At 41.5% G+C, this 17,821-nt stretch overlaps 1 protein-coding gene across 3 annotated transcripts; it reads right to left on the bottom strand.

Annotated features, from left to right (window-relative positions):
- Window positions 1-1,036: 1,036 nt before the first annotated feature.
- ubtf (upstream binding transcription factor) lies at window positions 1,037-17,816 on the bottom strand. 3 transcript variants are annotated; one of them, XM_063223158.1, is made up of 21 exons: window positions 16,921-17,816; window positions 14,373-14,425; window positions 14,016-14,188; window positions 13,636-13,719; window positions 13,330-13,485; window positions 12,769-12,833; window positions 11,901-12,027; window positions 11,681-11,791; window positions 9,631-9,764; window positions 9,158-9,299; window positions 9,011-9,052; window positions 8,730-8,846; window positions 8,178-8,333; window positions 7,883-8,029; window positions 7,567-7,677; window positions 7,359-7,447; window positions 5,253-5,442; window positions 4,565-4,612; window positions 3,860-3,913; window positions 3,589-3,714; window positions 1,037-3,205 (listed from the first exon to the last, which is right to left on the bottom strand). In XM_063223158.1, exons 2-21 carry the CDS (start codon window positions 14,404-14,406, stop codon window positions 3,071-3,073), a joined length of 2,241 nt encoding a protein of 746 aa, XP_063079228.1. In that variant the 5' UTR covers window positions 14,407-14,425; window positions 16,921-17,816; the 3' UTR covers window positions 1,037-3,070. The 3 variants fall into 3 exon arrangements, with proteins under 3 accessions (XP_063079228.1, XP_063079244.1, XP_063079235.1); XM_063223174.1 differs by having other exon boundaries at window positions 16,782-17,816; XM_063223165.1 differs by having other exon boundaries at window positions 16,340-17,816.
- Window positions 17,817-17,821: the final 5 nt, after the last annotated feature.

The following is a 17,821-nucleotide window of genomic DNA, read 5'->3' on the forward strand; positions in this document are numbered from 1 at the left end:
TGGTCCAGAGCAAAATGTAGCAGCTCAGTACACTTGTTAGGCTACTATCATTTAAGTAGTCTACTGTTGTTTTACTGTATAGACCACTCGAGTGGCGAAAATCCAATTAGCAGTAGAAAGATAGTTTTCCATAAAATGGGGAATTGAAATGCAAACTACGATAGACCTGACACCTGATGTAGTCTTTTTTTGTAGTTGCTTAAGCATACAGTAACATGCTACACTGTATCTAACTGATGAGACTGACCAGTGTGGTGGGCCAGCTGTGAAGGACATTTTACTGCATGCATAGGCATGCAGGGCCTAGGCCCAGGGGCCCAAGAAGGAAGGGGGGCGCCCAAGCCTCTGTGCTTAAAAAACAAAAACAAATTTGGGTTCCCATTGAACTTCATATTTTCTATAGGCTCATTTCCTCAGGCGAGAAACACCCACAATAATGCCTCCATTATCTTCGCTAAACTCCCTTTCTTTTGGAACCTTAATCCGTTCCTGGAGTGAACCCTGTTTTGTAGAAAGGCGTGTAAGGTTGCATACCAGCTGCAAAACCGTGATAGCACAGTTCATGGGAGTGGGAACTCTTCTTCAAGATGTGGTATGATTAGGCCTACCTCAAGAATGAGACCAAGGTCTAACCAGAGGTACACCATGACTCATGACAGAGATAACAGACACACTGGAGGAGCCTTTTCATGAAAAAATCATTTAACAAAACCCTCCTTAACACCTAATGAAAAATACAAAAGAATTCTTGAAAAGAGCCCACTTCTGTTTCTTCACATTGTTTACAATGCTGCCCAGATGGGAGTACTAGGTCTAGTTTGGGTTGAACGGATTTTCCCATATCCATGATGGGAGATTGCTTTGCTCCCCTGGGACACTACTCTAAGCATGTCTGGATATGCAACAAGTCAAAAGTCATGAATTTAGGCAAAATGCTCAGTTACTATTTTTAAGCTTCAAACGACTTACAAGTAATACTTAACAGAACTGACAGGTTGCGAACAGTGTGCGAGTAATAAAAGGTATGCATGAAAGCTCACTGTCAAAGAGAATTTTTATTTTCCCAAAGGGTAAATCGCAGGGACATAACACCTCTTGCTATACAAAACATCCAAATGTTTTAAATCAGCAGTACAAATCTGTAAAGCCATTTTTGTTCTCTTTTTTTAAGTAATTTCTACAAATGAACAATCATGGGGAGACCCTTTAAAAACTAAAAACATAACATTAAAAGTATCCCCCCTTCCCCCCGTAAATGCAACAAACACAAACAAACTCAGTGGCCACAGCCAGTGCCGGTGGATGAGCGTCGCTAAATAAAAAGGACAGATTCATCTAGATTTACTCAAAATACAAAAAAAGCAATATTTACAAATACCGTACTACAGCAATTAAACCAAACACCCTCTGTAAGATCAAGTAAGCCCAACGAGCTTATCCATCACCCTGAAAATAGAAATGACCCTCCGCCCCCTCTGGACAGCGACTGCATGTGCTCTTGTCTTTCCAGGTTATGGTTGGAAAGCCTGCTGGCTAGGGAAAGAATATGATCTTGTGGAAATAGCTGGCTATAATATGAGAGGCTAGTCCTATTCAGACGCATTAGAGCCGTTACAACTCATATCCCACTGTGCGTATAAAGTTTCTCTTCTTCCCTTAATTGAAGCATGTCCTACATTCATGAATTGTATGCGACTACTCTTCCTCGACCAGACAGACATGGACTTAGTTTTGGATGTGTATGTTGTACCTACAAAATGTGGGGACAGTGGGAAGTGTGAATCTTACAGATTCAATATTAAGTGCACAACGTTTAAATGGGGGAAGGGGAGGGTCCTCCAATGTATGTCAGTCAATTTTTAAAAACAAATACATCTTCTCAAAAAAAAAAAAAAAGCTGTAAAAGAGTATATCCAAATAGGCCGAATCAGATAAAACAAACCACAGTGGTTGGGGGAAAAAAAGACAACAAATGGTATCTGGAACCATGTGCATCAAAATCGCGAAAAAATAAAATATATTCCAAGGCTAAAAAAAATTAAAAGAAACAAAAACACAAAATAATTTTCACTGAGCTTGTGATTACAATGACAACAAAACTGGACATTCCTTATATTAACCACTTGTGGCCAGTGGAACAGCTATCCGGCCCGCCAATGGTTAAAATCTTTGCTCTCTTCAGAAAATAATAACCAGGCCTCCTCATTCAAATGAGGTGGGTGGTCCCAACACGGGACAGATTTGTGGTCTGTACAAACCATAGACCAAAGTTAGGTGCCTTATAAATAAACTGCAGCAGCAGTCCGGTAACGGTGTCCTTTTCACTGGGGAAACATTCAAAATGGCTTCAATTTTCCTGAAGATACCACATCGTCAAGAACCAAATAGCTTTTTTTAAAACACAAAAACACTCACTAGAAAGCAAAGAAAAAAATGGACTGGAGGTAACAAAGCAGCCATTAAAAATGGTGTTGGAGATGAACAAACAGAGCACATTCTATTTTTTCTTTTCTGAGTGCAATTATTTGGTCCCCTGCACTCCTTGACATAACCAGAAATGGACAGACAGATTTCTTTGGCTCAGGATGAGACGTGTACTGAATGTCAGGTTGGGATGGGAAGAACTGCGTCCCAAATCACAACCATCATCCAAAAAAAAAAAAAAAAAAAACTCACTAAGGCCAGTTTCCCGCTGACAACCAAAAAGGACCCACTGAACATGGCCGAGCCTATGGGACGTCGTGTTTCAAAAGACTGAAGAGGAAGCTGGTGTACGACATCGGTTTAAAACCTCTTTTTTTCACCCCAATGACCCCACTGCGGCGAACAGAACGACTTTTCCACAGAAACAAACGAACGATTGAAGCAACAGATGAGCGACAAAGGAAGGCTGACTGATGTGTTGGACGTGGTGGTGCAGGGGGAGGGCGCCCCCTGGTGGTGGGAGGAGTGCAGGACGGGCAACGGGGGTCAGTCGTCCCATCTGTGCAACTCATGGCTCAGCTTGGGTGCTGCTCTCACAAGTCTCTTGTGGCTGAAGGCCATAGGCCCCCAGTCTGTCCGGCCTGGCTCAGTCAGAGTCCGAGCCCGAACCTGATGATTCCTGAGAGCTACCACTGCTGCTCTCTGATTTGTTCTCTTTGTCGTCCGCGTCTTCATCGTCATCTTCATCATCATCGTCGTCGTCGTCGTCATCATTGTCATTCTGTACACATAAGACAGACATCGTCATCATCATTAAAATAATAATTCAACGGTCTTCAGGATTAAGAAAAGGGATGTCACGTGCACTCAAAAGCCTTTTTGATGCTCACAATTGAAATCGGACTAGGCCAGCGATGACTGAATCACAAACTATTTTAGTGCTACAAACATTACATAATAACATTTTGACGCGGTGTGTCTTCTTCAGTCAAACCCTACTGATATCACTGAACAGAAAATGACATTATGCCTTCCCATCTCTGGCCAGTCGTTTTGAAGTGGACCAGCTTGATTTCAATTCTTCGGCATTACTTAATAAAGCATGATTACTCCACATAGGGCCCTGGAATGCCACGCCTCCTGACGTGCAAGCACAACACTTACATCGTCATCTTCCTCCTCCTCATCCCCATCTTCATCGCTCTCCTCTGCACTAGACGAGTCTTCTTCAGACTCCTTCTCCTCTTCATCATCGTCATCATCCTCTTCCTCTTCTTCATCCTCAGAAACCTGTTAAGGATAACAACAGAAGCACTTCCTTTTAAAACCGTTATACTAGATGGTAGAGATATAATTTCTGATAAAAAAAATATTCTGTTCATCATTTTCCATAAAAATCACTATAGAATTATGAATAAAAATAAATAGCACTTACCTTGGGCTTGACTTTAGCATTTGTGCCACCGGGCTTCGCCGTACTCTTTCTTTTCTAAAATAGAAGTAGAAAGAAAGACTTCAAAACAAGTTCAGAATTTTTTTTTACTTCACATAGCAACCAGGGCTTGACGTTAACTTTTTCACTCACGGGCCACTGTGGCTTGTGGTTTTCCAGAGTCACTAGCCATTCAGCCTTTCTACTGGCCACAATTTTTTTTAAATCACGATACACTGTACATCTAATCTCAGAAGATGGCTTTCTACATGGAAATAAAAATAGGAACTATGTAACTGAGCTTCTTCTTGATCTTATATCAGCATAAGCAATTCATACACAAGGGGCAAACAACAGCATATAGGCTACTCTGATATGTCATACCAAGGAATAAGTAACCTGCCAAATTGGCAAGTAATATCAAATTATTACCAGCCACTGCCAAGTTTGACCAGCATTTGGCTGGTTGGCAGGTGCCAGTGTCAAGCCCTGATAGCAACTATAAAAGTATTGGTCGCCTCAGACATGGAAAAATAATAAGTTATTGTTTCCCAATTTGAAAAACTCAGACAGACATTCTAGCAGACAGAAAGTGTATAAGGCTGGAATAACATGGTATACAGAAAACCAAATGATTTAGGATAATACTGACAATTATTTTTTCAGAGGGAGAAATCATTTAAATCAAACTAAAACTTCAATACTTACTTGTGAGTTATATTCTTTGTAGGTGTTCCTCTCCTGTGAGCTCAAGCTCTGCAAGGGGAAAAACACATTACCATTTAGCTCAGTACTTTAGGAAACAGTCAACCGATCATAGCCCTGAAACTTGTAGTCATATAGGTAGTACTATACCACAGGAAATCCTTCACAGGCAAGCTCTAATAGTAGACTACGACAGAGTTTGATGCCACGTGGTGCAGTAGGCATGTGCCCAGTGACTACAGGAGAGTTCAAGACAAATGAAACACAGCAACACTGTTGCAAATCTATTAGGATGTCGTAGCAGTCTTGCTCTACCTTCGCTAGGCTCTCAGGAGAGCTGCCCTTAAGGTCGTTTTAAAACTTCCCTTAAATAAAACACAATTTCTCAGCGTTCACATAAAAATGATTTTATTATTGCTGAGGATCTCCATATCATAACCATGAGTCACTTTCACCACAAAATAGCTGAAACGGTGTTGCTCTGCATATCTGCATATAGTAGGCCACCTTGTATTGTGTTGTTAAAATGAGCAACAGTGTTAAATTTTGGTCAACATTTTCACTTCGTCATGTGCCTTGAGATTTTGCCATTGACCAAAAAAATAAAATGAATTTAAAAAAACGAACAAAAAAAATTCTGCTCAGATCTACAGCAATGTGGAGTTGTGTGACGTGCAGCAGGTGTACTCACTGCTAACCACTGTTCCAGCAGCACTTTATACTGCCTCTGCTTCTCCTCTGCAATCTTCTTGTAGCGGTCTTTGTCCTTCTGCGAGAGCCGCTGCCACCGACCGCCAATCTCCGCCATGCGCTCCTTCATGGGCAGGTGGTTCAGCTCGCCATTGGACAGCATCTCCTGGGAGAACTTCTGATAGCCGTTCCTGCACACAGAAGTCAAGGACTGAGTTTCTTTCCCTTTTTTTTTCTTCTTTCTTTTTTTTTTAACTTTTGTTAATACAGTAATATTTTTAGGGCTTTTTGCTCTTTGCGTTTTTATGTGACAGTGAAAGGTATGACCGGAAACGAGTGGGAGAGGGAGATGGGGTAGGGTTGAGATATCAGCCAGGTCTGTGTCGAGCTTGGGTCCTCATGAGCATGCAAGCCTGTTTATGGACAGGTACTTTAGCCTGCTGTGACACAGCACCCCCAAAGTCATGAGTTTCAAAAGAATTTAGGACCAAGTTCCGCACACAAGATCATTTCAGAATGAAGAAATAATGTCTACAACTCCACCTGTTTTATACAAGAGCGCTTTGGAGCGTTAAGAGGCTTCACCATCTAACCAAAGACCTCTTCAGCCATGTGTGCATAATGCATAATGAGACAATGTTTCACCATAGGCTACTAGTGTCACGCACAAGAGTGCAAGATGTACAAGATACAGTGGACAAATGGAGAGGTTGCACAAGGGCAGACCAAGGATGGAATTTACAATTCTAAAGATGTGAATATTCACCATCCTCTGACGAATTAATATTTAAATTCAAGAACCAATTACAAGCAATTCTGTCAGAAAACCTGCCAGCCACTTAATCATATCAGCATTAGGGTGTAGGGATGGCACAAACCGCACCGAAAACCGAAACCGTACAATTCACACTCATACCGAACCGAACCGTGCATTCCATCGCAAACCGCAATTCATGTACTGCCCAGAAAAATATGTAAAACAGAGATTCTAGGAGTATCTTATCCATTCTCTCTGATTAAAACATTAGCGTATAAGACCAAATCAGAGGATAACACAATTAAAATCACACCATTTTCACATTATAAGCCTATACAAACAATATGTAGGATATTTAGTGTTAAATCCGATTCAATTAGCCATTGCACCATTTATTGTGAACTAAAAAAGAAGAACCGTAGAGAACCGAAAACCGTGACCTTGACACCGCGATATGAACCGAACCGTGAATTTTGTGAACCGTACCACCCCTATTAGGGTGCATCTAGAAAATGAAAACTATCCCACTCTGCTCTTGCAGTATTCTTCCTTTGCACCATCATAACTCCCTTGTAAATTTCTAGAAAATGTGATTGATGTTAAAGGGTGGCACAATAGGCTTGACATTTTGAATGGTAGTGAATGGGCATGTTTAGCTTACTCTCTGTGCAAAGTGTATTCTGAGATTGTTTTGATCAAAAACAGTAAGGACAGTCATTTGGAAGAATGCTCCAGTTGCTTCTCCATTTCCCCAAAAACCCCAACAAATGGCTAAATAATGGATACATAGGTGTTCAAACATGGCTAAATGGGTACTAAAACATGGCTAAGGGTGCTAAAACCTTGCTGAAGGAAGGCTCTAAAAAACACGCACAGGGAATTTCAAATCTGGGAAAATGGAAAGAGAACCGGAACATTCTTCCAAATGATTCGCTTTATTAATTTTAATTAATAGTGTAAAAACCCACTTTTCAAGGATTTGGCTAAAATCGCCCATCCACTGCCATTCAAAATGTCAAGCATAATGTGCCACCCTTTAACATTAACCAAAATCGCTAAGATTTTACAAGGGTGTTATGTTGATACAAAGGAACAATTGTGCAAAAGCAGTAGGATTTACAAACGTTTATTGCACCCTAATCAGCATTTGGTTGACGCAAATGTCCATTCCTTGAGGCATACATAGCTCAGTTAATTGGCTGTCTGATCATTAGAACAGTGTTGTTAATTATTTGCTCAAGACTGCTGCAAACATTCCTGGCGCAAAGGGCATGTGTGAGCATCTCACACTGCGCTGACAAGTGTGTGTGCGGCGCGCGTGTGCCTCACATTGCACTGAGAGATACTCACGATGGAGGCTTTTTGGGTTCGCCTTCAAACTTCATCTTCTTGCCTGGAACCACTACTGGAGGTGGGGCGCGCATTTCACTCAATTCTCTCTGTTAAAAATTGAATGAATAATTTGTTAAATTAGTTTTTTTTCCTACATATGAAAACACAATATTAATCAGAACATCATTTTCAAATGATACACAGAGAATTTAGATTCTCTACACACCTCATATCTCTTCTGGTCCTCTGCAGCTTTCTTGATCCACAAAATCTTCTCTTTCTTCTCCATGGTATTCCAGGTGCTTTCCATGGCTTTCTGGGCCTTTGGCCGGTCATTCTTTTAAAAACATCACACATTTGTTACTGAAATTACTGCCTACAGGTTGAAGGCACCATTGCCAAAGACTTGGTGTACAGTATATTTCAAGGACAAGATCAGGCTAAATGTGCGGCCTGTCTCATCTTCAAACTAGAACGTATCCCAGGACCGGCACCTCACAAAGACGCCATGTTGTGTGTCAATTTCTCTTCCAAAATAGTACCTTATATTTGGCCAAGTAGTCACCAATGACGCTCTGCTGCCAAATCTCCTGGGCGTTCTTGGGGGTGTCTGGCAACTTGGTCTTCTCCTCTTGCCCTTTGCCCCCTGACTGAGCCTTCAGGGCCGACTCTAGAGTCTTATATTTCTCCTGGGGGCACATTAACACAACAGCATGTCAATGTCTCAACTCTACCATTCCGAGTTACTTTGGTCACCAATCAGACTCTGTGTGTGTGTGTGTGTGTGTGTGTGTGTGTGTGTGTGTGCGTGTGTGTGTGTGTGCGCGCTCCTTCTACCTTTTTCTTCTCGGGGAGCTCGTTCCACATGCGAGCGAGATGCCGTGTGATTTCGTTCTCCGAGAGCTCAGGCCGGTCATTTTTGAGCTTTTGCCTCTTCTCCTCTGCAAAGATGAACATGGCGGACAAGGGACGCTTGGGCTTGTCAGCACCAGCCTGTGTGAGGAGAAGTAAACCACAAGTGAAACAGCAAATAAGACACCAACAACAAGCATAAAAGGAGAAGATATCGTATACAGATATACTAAAAGTGTGTCAAATTACTACGAAATGCCAAGCTGAACACACGCACACACACACATAAACACAACCTTTCAAATGTGCACTGTAACAATAGTAATTGACTTTGGATGGTGTTTCATTGGTACAATAAGGTTAGCCATAATATTGGAAAGTGTCAAGACCACATGCATACTGGAATCACACCTACTCCCCAAACACACACACACACACACACACACACACACACACACACACACACACACACACACACACACACACACACACACACACACACACACACACACACACACACACACCAGGTTGACCAACCTTGGCTTTGGATTTGGAAGTCTTTTTACTGGCCGTGCTGCTGACTCCACCGCTCTTTTTAAAGCCAGCCATTTTGTCCTCTCCGAGGACTCTCTTTTGCTCCTCTGCAGATAAACTCTAAAATGGACAACATACAAAAAAACCGTAAAAAAACTAAAATGCCAGAAAAATACAATTGCTTCTGCTATTTGTACAACCATTGTGGGTGTTCATGTCGATCACGACAAAACTTACATTTGTAACACTAAAAAGCAGAGTAAAGTGAAAAAAGCAATACTCACAGCTAAAAACTCGTTCATTTCCACCTCATATTGTCTCTTTCTCTGGAAAAATGGAATTAAGTCTGATTAGTTTTCAAATAACCCAAAAATTTGTGTGCGTGTCCACAAATGAGTTGCTTGTCTTGGAGCGCTATGGAGAGTGCTGACCTGTTCACATCGCTTCTGATAGGCATCCTTCTCGTTCTGCTTGAGGAGCTTCCACTTCTGACTGCACATGACCATCCGCTCTGTACTGGGCACATCCTTCATGCTCGACATGAGCTCCGCACAGAACATGGAGTAGCCGTTTCTGAGGAAAAAAAAATGCCACAGGGACAAACTTTAGCTTTCAATACCCACTCCTGACCAAATGTCTGACTCCATGAAACAGAGAAAGAGGAAAAGGGAGAGAAACAAGGGTGGGCGCTGTGGCGCAGCACGCTAAGCCCCCCACATTTGGCCTGGCATGCCCATAGCAACCCAGTTTCGAGTCCGGCCTGGGTCATGTCCCAACCCTACCCCATCTCTCTGTCCCACTGGTTTCCTGTCAGTCTCTACTGTCCCATCATCAATACAGGCAAAAAGCCCATAAAATATGTTTTCAAAAAAAGAAAGAGACAAAGACAGAGCCTTTCACTTACGGTGGAGGTTTGTCTGGCCTGCCGTCAGATTTGTCTTTTAGTTGCCTCTCAGCCTTGGTCAGAGTGGACTTGACGATATCCTCCTCCGTCATGTTGAGCTCTGGATGCTGCACGATGAAGTCTCGCATTGTCTCCTAAAGAGAGCACCATAGATCAGATACAGTAGGTGACGGAGTATTTCTACATAACTGACAGGATTTTATTGCATGCTTTAAGTTAAGGCTGCACAATTAATCGAAAAATAATCAAAATCGTGATAAAATAGTGAAATCGAACTCATGAGTTTAATCGTGATTTAATCGTGGCAATAGTGACCTACTTTTGAGAGCGTCCTTGAAGCCAGAACATACTGACAAGCTGGTGTTTCTGGCCAGAAATCTGTCCACTTAAGTTTCATGCTATTGCCTTTACTTAATTATACAATTCATTTTATTTTGCTCATCCCGTATGTAATTAATTATTGGTTATACAAAGCGGATTCCAAAAAAGTTGGGACACTTTGTATGTTGTGAATAAAATAAAAATGCTGGCATTTTCAAAACATCCAATATGTTAATAAGGTAGAGCATTATGTACCGACAACATATCAGTTGTTAAAGTCAAGCAGAATTATTGTTTTGAGGTAATTATGTTATCATTTCAAATTTGACCCATGCAACAAATCTCAAAAAAGTTGGGACAGGGCCAACACATGTTGTAATAGTTGGACAATTCTAAAAATAACACAAGGAAGAATATTTTAAAAGGAACTATATTGACTGCCAACATGAATGCACAAATAAAATACCATCACAGAGAGGCTGTGGCACTCAGAAGCGAAGATTTTGAGGGGCTAATTACTTATCTATTACACAGAAAAATTTAATTATCAAAATTGCAGGCATATAAGGCCTATTTCCGTAATATAGAGTTCTGTGTAATCATTGCATGAGTTATGAGATCATGACATACTCATCGTCAATAAGCAAACTATGACACTCCAACAATGACAGCTCTCGAAAAAATGACCATAAACACAACACTTGATTAATGCACATTATGCAGACATTAAACAGTGTTGCATGCGGAAAGCTCATTCTAGATGGACCTAGGAGACATGTGAAACTGTCCTCTGATTACAGAATGGAAAATATTTCATCCTTTTTTAAAATCTAGGAGTCATGCACCCTCCAGGTTATATAGAAAGTGAATACTTCAGCTTGATTTAGTTTTCAGTCTTAAAGAGAGCATATATGATGGTAAATGGGGGCAGAGGTGCCTTGGTTATGGTCTTCTTGCTCAGGTAGAGCATTAAAATAAATGTTGAATGATAAATACAGACTTTAAACAGCATGCATAGCTACCAAGGCATTATATTTTGGAGCACCGCCTTTAGATATTGCCCCATAACGGTGGCAAATGTCAATCTCTTCTATGTTCCAACAGTGTGGTTCCATCATAAGAGTAAACAGGTCACAAAATTGTTTTCCTGCCGTCAGGATATGCCACATATTAAGCATAACAAAAAGGTAAACAAGTTGAAGAACACACCTATCAGTTGAGCTGCTGAAATCATGTCTCGCACATCAAAAGATTTAATTTTTTAATACAATTATGCCATCAGTCAAAGTATTTAACTGTTCAGTCTCATCCCTTGCGTTGTGTTTAGTCTTATCCAATATAAAAAGCATTTTATTGGCCCTGTCCCAACTTTTTTGGGATTTGTTGCAAGGGTGAAATTTTAAATGACCACATAATTACCTCAAAACAATAATTCTGTTTGACTTTAACAACTGATATGTTGTCTGTATATGATGTTCTACCTTATTAACATATTGAATGTTTTGAAAATGCCACAATTTTGATTTTATTCACAAAATACAAAGTGTCCCAACTTTTTTGGAATCTGCTTTGTATTTCATCTTGTTATAATTTTTTAAAAAATCAGCAAAAATCAATCATCGTGATTAATAATCGTGATTACGATTTTGACCAAAATAAGTGATTATGATTTTTTCCATAACCGTGCAGCCCTACTATAAGTAGGGAAATTAGGAAATAAAGATGTTACCTCATAGGCTTTCCGCTGCTCTAAAGATTTGGCGATCCACCTGAGTCTTTTCTTGTCCGGTAACTGTGTCCACGTCTTTCCCAAAAAATCTTTGATGTCTTTGGTTCCGGCCTAAAAACCAAAACAGTATTACACAAAATGAGATAAGGCCAGTGTGTGATAGAGTGAGAGTGTTTGTGTGTGAGTGAGAACAAGTGTGTTTGGGGTGTTGAAAACTTACGCTTGGGTTTGTTTTGAGGAAAGCCTTCTTTTCATGGTTGTACCAAAGCTGCTGGGGAGTTTTGGGTTTCTCTGGGACATTGGAGCCTTTCTTTGTCGTACTCTCCAAGAGGTCAGGATGCTGCTGTCTACAGGATCACAAGTGTTGGGAAAGACATTAAACACCGCACACTGGATACTGTTCTTTTTTTCTCTTTATTTTTTGCATCTTCAGGCTCGCTCTTTTGAGAGACCGAAAGAGCGAACCTGAAGATGCACTGGGCGAAACGCGTTGTTCGCTACAAAAAATAAAGAGAAAAGAAGAACAGTATCCAGAGTGCAGTGTTTCATGAACTTTTCATATTGATCACTTTTTCCTGCCTTACACCTGCACCTGGACAGCTGAAGGGCTGTGCACAAGGACTTTCATGCACTTTGTTGAGAAAAACAATTGGGAACACAACCCCATAGAGGAGAGGTGGGGAACCTTTTTCATTCAAGGGGCCATTTCAGATTCCTCCAAGGGCCTTAAAAGTCTTCAGAGGTCCGTACTATGAACACAAACCTGGATTTCCACCATGCACTTTAGGCCTATATTGAAGGCAGCCACCTTTAAAGCAGATCCCATCTTCTCTAGGTCCCCTGCATATAACGTAATTATACTGCGAATGTAATTTCTAAGATTCCTTTACAAAATGTGTCATATTTCATGTGAAACTGCATAACAATTGAATTATTTCAGGGGCCCAATAAAACAGCCTCAAAGGCTGTAAATGGCCCTCGAGACATAGGTTCCCCACCCCTGTCATAGAGGGACATGCAGCTACACTACAGCACACAGACAGAATTCTTTTTTTTGTGTCAAAGTGCAAGGCAAGTCATATCCTTACCTGAACTTATTCATACTTTGCTCAAAAACCTCCTTGTCCTTTGCAAAGTCCTGCACATACTTTTCCTGAGAACAGAACATGCACACAGCCCAAATTCAAGTCAAAACAAAGTTGATGATGATAGAGGTTAGAGCCTTAAAATGATAACAATAAACTACAATCAGACATAACAGTCGAGGAAACTCAGTAACTGTTTACAAAACAAAGCACAGCACAGGCTCAGGTGACATGGATGACCAATAAGAAGGCAATGCTAGAATCTTTATTACCGCTAATTGAGAAGAGAACCTCACTGACATACTGTTTTGTAACTTCCCTTGATGCCAGAAATGTCAGCAAAGACATTGACAAACAGATTAAAAAAAACTCATTTTATATATTTGCCAGTCACAAGTGACATAAAGGAAATCTCCATACAGCCAGCCTATATCATGTTACAAAGGCCTTGTAGAGATCGTGTACAATCTCTTCGGTGGTACAAAAAATGTATACTTTGACGAAAGCAAAGTGATTTAATCTTTATGCCCCATCAAACTACTTCTCTTGAAAAATCACAAGTACCTTTTTACGCTCCGGCAACTCTCTGTATTTTTTGGAGAGGATCTTTGTAAGGTCAAGGTTGCTCATTTCTGGATGCAGTTTTGCATATTTTGCCCTCTTCTCCATGAAGAAACGGAAGTATGGCGTCAAAGGCTTCTTGGGGAAGTCTGGATGTTTCTACAGAACAATAAAGCAGCATTAGCTTTATTTTTCAAAAACATACACAGGAAGCTAGGAAATAGATTCTGATAAAAAATAATCAAATTAGCAAACCGTTTAATCACAAACTTGTGTAATTTGATGTGATGGATGAAACCAAAGACCTACCTTCAGTTTCTTCCCTTTGAAGGGATTCTTGATGCAATCTTGCGCATCCACAATCAGTTCCGACAATGTGCGGAATTTGCGTACCTAGAGTTTCGATTTCCAGAACAGTTTCGTTAATTCCAATATGTAGAAAAGTCACAAAAGATTCACAAAGTTATATCAGTAAAACATCTATCTACGCAACAGGAAAAAGGGTTTCGTTTTGAGCAACTGGGCCTTTTTTTGGGCTTGGATACGTTTTCATTCCCAGCTAGTTGTGCCTTTATATTTGTTGAACCAAAAGTTTACAGTTGCTCTGAACCAAGCTCTTTTGACTGATATGACTTGGATGAATGAGAATCCACAAACAACGTTGAAGGCAGCACCTATGGAGGACTAACCTCTTTTGAGACCTCCAGCCATTTGAGCCTGCACATCTCTCCAGAGTAGGTATTGAACGCCACCTTCTCCCAGTCCAAGTGAGATTCTGACGTCTTATATTTGGTGAGGTCATCCTGTGGTAGGGCCACTTTCATAGCGTCCAGAAGTTTCAGCATATCATTTTGAGACCACTCTACAAATAGATTTAGAGGTATCAGTTAGCACACCTTGAAATTGAATACATTCACGAAAAAGGTGTTGGTTCACAAAAAACTTGTGTGGTGTTGTAAATGAACTAATTGTGGCAATCTGCTTATTAAGGCCTACACATGCCCCATGTAAGCCGAAGTTGGTAAGCAACATGATCAAGAGCCTACCTTGGTCTTTTGTGGAGTCCATGTCTCCATTCATTTCCAAATGTCACCCCAGTCTATGAGAGAGAAAAAAGTATGCACATATAAATGTGGTCCTTTTACACTCCTTTTGTAGTTGGCAAACAAATTGATGTTAAAATAATAATGACAACAAGTCCAGGGAAATTCAACCCTGAACATAACATAGAACTAACTTGATCAAATGGTATAGTTCAGTTCGTCAACAATAAATAATAAGGACCAGTTTATTTTCCTAATGTTTTCAATTAATTGTGGTTTACTTAAAGACGAGTTGCACTTGATCTTATTCAAATCGGGGAACTGAAATCCACCCCGACACATAATGGTAGATGTTCATTACACCGCCCCTAACCGTTTACGCTGCACCGTGAGACATAGCCTATTGCAAGTGACTGCTTCAAATCTCAAATAACTCAGCAGAGGGCAGCGACTACAGCTATTCTTTGTATCTCTCGGCGAAAGGGAAGAAAATTATATATTTTAGCCACGCATCAACTCTTAAAACGTCTTTGCGTCGACCATTCCGCCGGAGACTTTTCTCGTATGGAGGATTTTTCAGGACGAATGGACACGGGGAGGAACCACGGAAAGAGGAAACGAGCATTTGGACGACGGGCAGCTGTAGGCAACCAGCTGACCACGGACGGGGGCTCTGCTTTCGGTCTCCGACGAGGGGGGAAAGGTGGCCAGGGAACATTACTCCATACTGCACCACTCGACACAGCCTCACAACCAACAGGGCGCGGAGCTCGTTTCCGCCATGGACAGCTGCCCTCGTCCTTCATCTCGATGCAATCTCAGGACGAGCTTAGGCCATGCTTCGAATAAAATTGTGGGTTCATTTACCTCATTTTCGTCATTGGTGATAGGCAACTAAGCAGGTCGAGGTTGTGTGGCCTACGCGTGAAACATTATGGACGATTTTCATGCGAGGCGTTGACGAATCTGTAATGGCGACGGACTCCCCAGCCCAATTCACCCACCTTCATGGGGAAACATAGGCTGGATAACGTTGTATCCAGTTTTCCATGTACCTTAATCATTCGTCAGACCAAACTGATAACAGTCAAGAGCATGGTGCCTCAAAGAAATATTTCAATGCACTCCAATATTTTAAGTATTTTCTACTTCCAAACGCGGATTTAAAGGCATTAGTCCGGCGGTAAGGGGGGGATCGCATACCGACTCGAGTCTCCAATGTTTGGAAATTGTTTAAGACCAATAATGTCCAAACGCAAGCGTTTAGTTACGTTAATGTTGACACGTATGAAGCAAGCGTCGAGTATCTTTTACACGTTTCTTAGATTTGTACAAATAATACTAATATAATTTCATAGAATCCCTGTTTTATTGGTGTTCAAATGCTTGTCCCAACGACCCAAACACTGACCAAGGTTACAGCCACACAGCCGGCTGCAACCAGATTGAAACTACCCATGGTGAGCATATTCTTCATGCCATTTAAAAAATGTACCAAAAACGCCACAAAACCAGGATTGAGGCTCATCATTAACTACTGTATAGCGATAATGAAATGCAATTTAGGCCAAATACTAAGGAATTAAACAGCCGGATGAACCCGTATGGCAGCGGTCAGACTATTCAAAGCCTGGGCAGGAGAAACTACAAAATAAATCGAAACAACTCGGACATGGTGCAATGTATAAACATCGACTCGGTGGAATTCTGAAATGTCCTGTCAAAACATGATAAATTCGTTAACTTCTGTGGAAAATGTAGCTGTAAAACAGACCACAGAAGGAAAAAAATGTTACATCCGAGACGGATACCAGTGTTCTCTGGCGTGACGATGGTTCTAGAGCCGCCATACTAAAGCCAGGCATGGCGAGAGCCTGATTCAACCGAAGCGAGACATAGTGCGTGTAGCCGACACAATGCACAAACACCGAGAAAGCATAATTTTGTGAAAATAATACATAGAAACTGACCTTGTTCTTTCCTTCCAATATATGCTACTGACCGAGACCAGTACAATTTTGTAAACTTGCCTTTGACGGTTCTTAGACGGGTGTATGAGAAAGCAAACCCACACGGTGAGATATTTAACCGAGCTCCCTGTTGGCTAACCAGAGGCGGCTGGCTGTTCCTTGATCAGCCTCATGGAGACCTGACTCGGCGCGGAAACGTTGTCGACCCTCCAACACACTTTTAAGAGCACGAAAAGCGGCAATGCACCATGCAGTTACACATTTTGGTTGACTTTGAACATTTTTCGGAAATACGCACGTGGTTTTCCTATATAGAATGGCTCTCTCTTACCCCAGTCACAGGACTACAAATTCGGGTATGGCGACCGCGGTGTGCTGCTTTTTCTGATCCACACTCGCATGCAGTACATTGTTTTAAAATCAGGCATCATTTGAAACTTACCCGCGCAAATAAATACAAACAACTTCGGAGTATACAGCAGCGCTGATTTTGCATTTGTGTCAATAAAGGAACCCTTTCCCTGGTTTTGTTTATCAAACAGTCGATTAGCAGAACGTGGGAGGCGGCTGGTGAACCCTACCTGTCGCTGCGTGTGTGGAACTGGTTGTGGAACAAGGGGAGGGTTGAATGTTAGCCAGCACTGCGCTGTCGGTCCAGGGCGCTGGTGTTCCAGTCCCCGCAGAGATGGGAACTTCCCCCCGCCTCCATCTCACTCGCTCTCTCCCTCCACTCAGCGCGTAACCTTCTCGATCCGACCATTTCTCTTCAGGCATCCGCATTTTCGCTCTCTCCTCGGCTGCCGCCCGCATCATGCTCTTGCTCCAGACTCCAGTGCGCCTCAGATTGTGCTGGAGCTGTGATATGGAATAACTTGTGGCGCGCGCTACGTTAGCACACCGAAGCACATGCTCGTAAACGAATTTAACTTACGATTGCGACAATATATTATTTGGTTGTGTATAATGAAATTTGCAACTAAGTTATTCGACAGGCGAACTGTTAACGGTACTATTTGTGGGAAATGACTCTTAAACGTTGTGTGCTACGCCTTTGCTTTTCTGAAGCGAAACTGTCTGCTGTGTGCGTGTAACAAATTCCTGAAATACGATGTAGCCTACTTTTTAAATGCCACTCGCTTATTTAGCAAAGTCCATTTGACAGCTAGTTTTTCCTCCATGTAATTTCTCCCAACTCCACCTTGTCTATTTGGGGGCGTTACCTACGTCATCCAATCAAGTTAGCGCTTCTCTGTGAAAACAAATGACTTTCCAATGAGAACACAGCTTGCTTGTAACATCAGAGGAGTGGTGGATTCAGCATCAGTGTTGATGTGTGACGCTGCTTCACTCAATATACTGCTGTCTGGCAAAAACACAATATAATATACATGCATAAGAATTTAGACAGACTTTATTCAACAGTTTTATGAAGTGCCTTAGCACACGAGGTTTGAAATATGTGTAGCCTACATTACATAGGCC

The sequence above is a fragment of the Engraulis encrasicolus genome, chromosome 2, assembly GCF_034702125.1.
Source record: "Engraulis encrasicolus isolate BLACKSEA-1 chromosome 2, IST_EnEncr_1.0, whole genome shotgun sequence".
In the NCBI taxonomy this organism is placed as follows: domain Eukaryota; kingdom Metazoa; phylum Chordata; class Actinopteri; order Clupeiformes; family Engraulidae; genus Engraulis; species Engraulis encrasicolus.

What these genes read in the sequence shown, in the direction of transcription:
- ubtf (XM_063223158.1), bottom strand. Translation starts at nt 14,406, where the DNA reads ATGAATGGAGACATGGACTCCACAAAAGACCAAG. An exon ending in AGGCCAGACAAACCTCCACC is followed by an intron (nt 9,300 to 9,630) that starts GTAAGTGAAAGG and finishes TTTTTTCCTCAG; the next exon opens with AAACGGCTACTCCATGTTCT. An exon ending in ATCAGAAGCGATGTGAACAG is followed by an intron (nt 9,053 to 9,157) that starts GTCAGCACTCTC and finishes CCATTTTTCCAG; the next exon opens with AGAAAGAGACAATATGAGGT.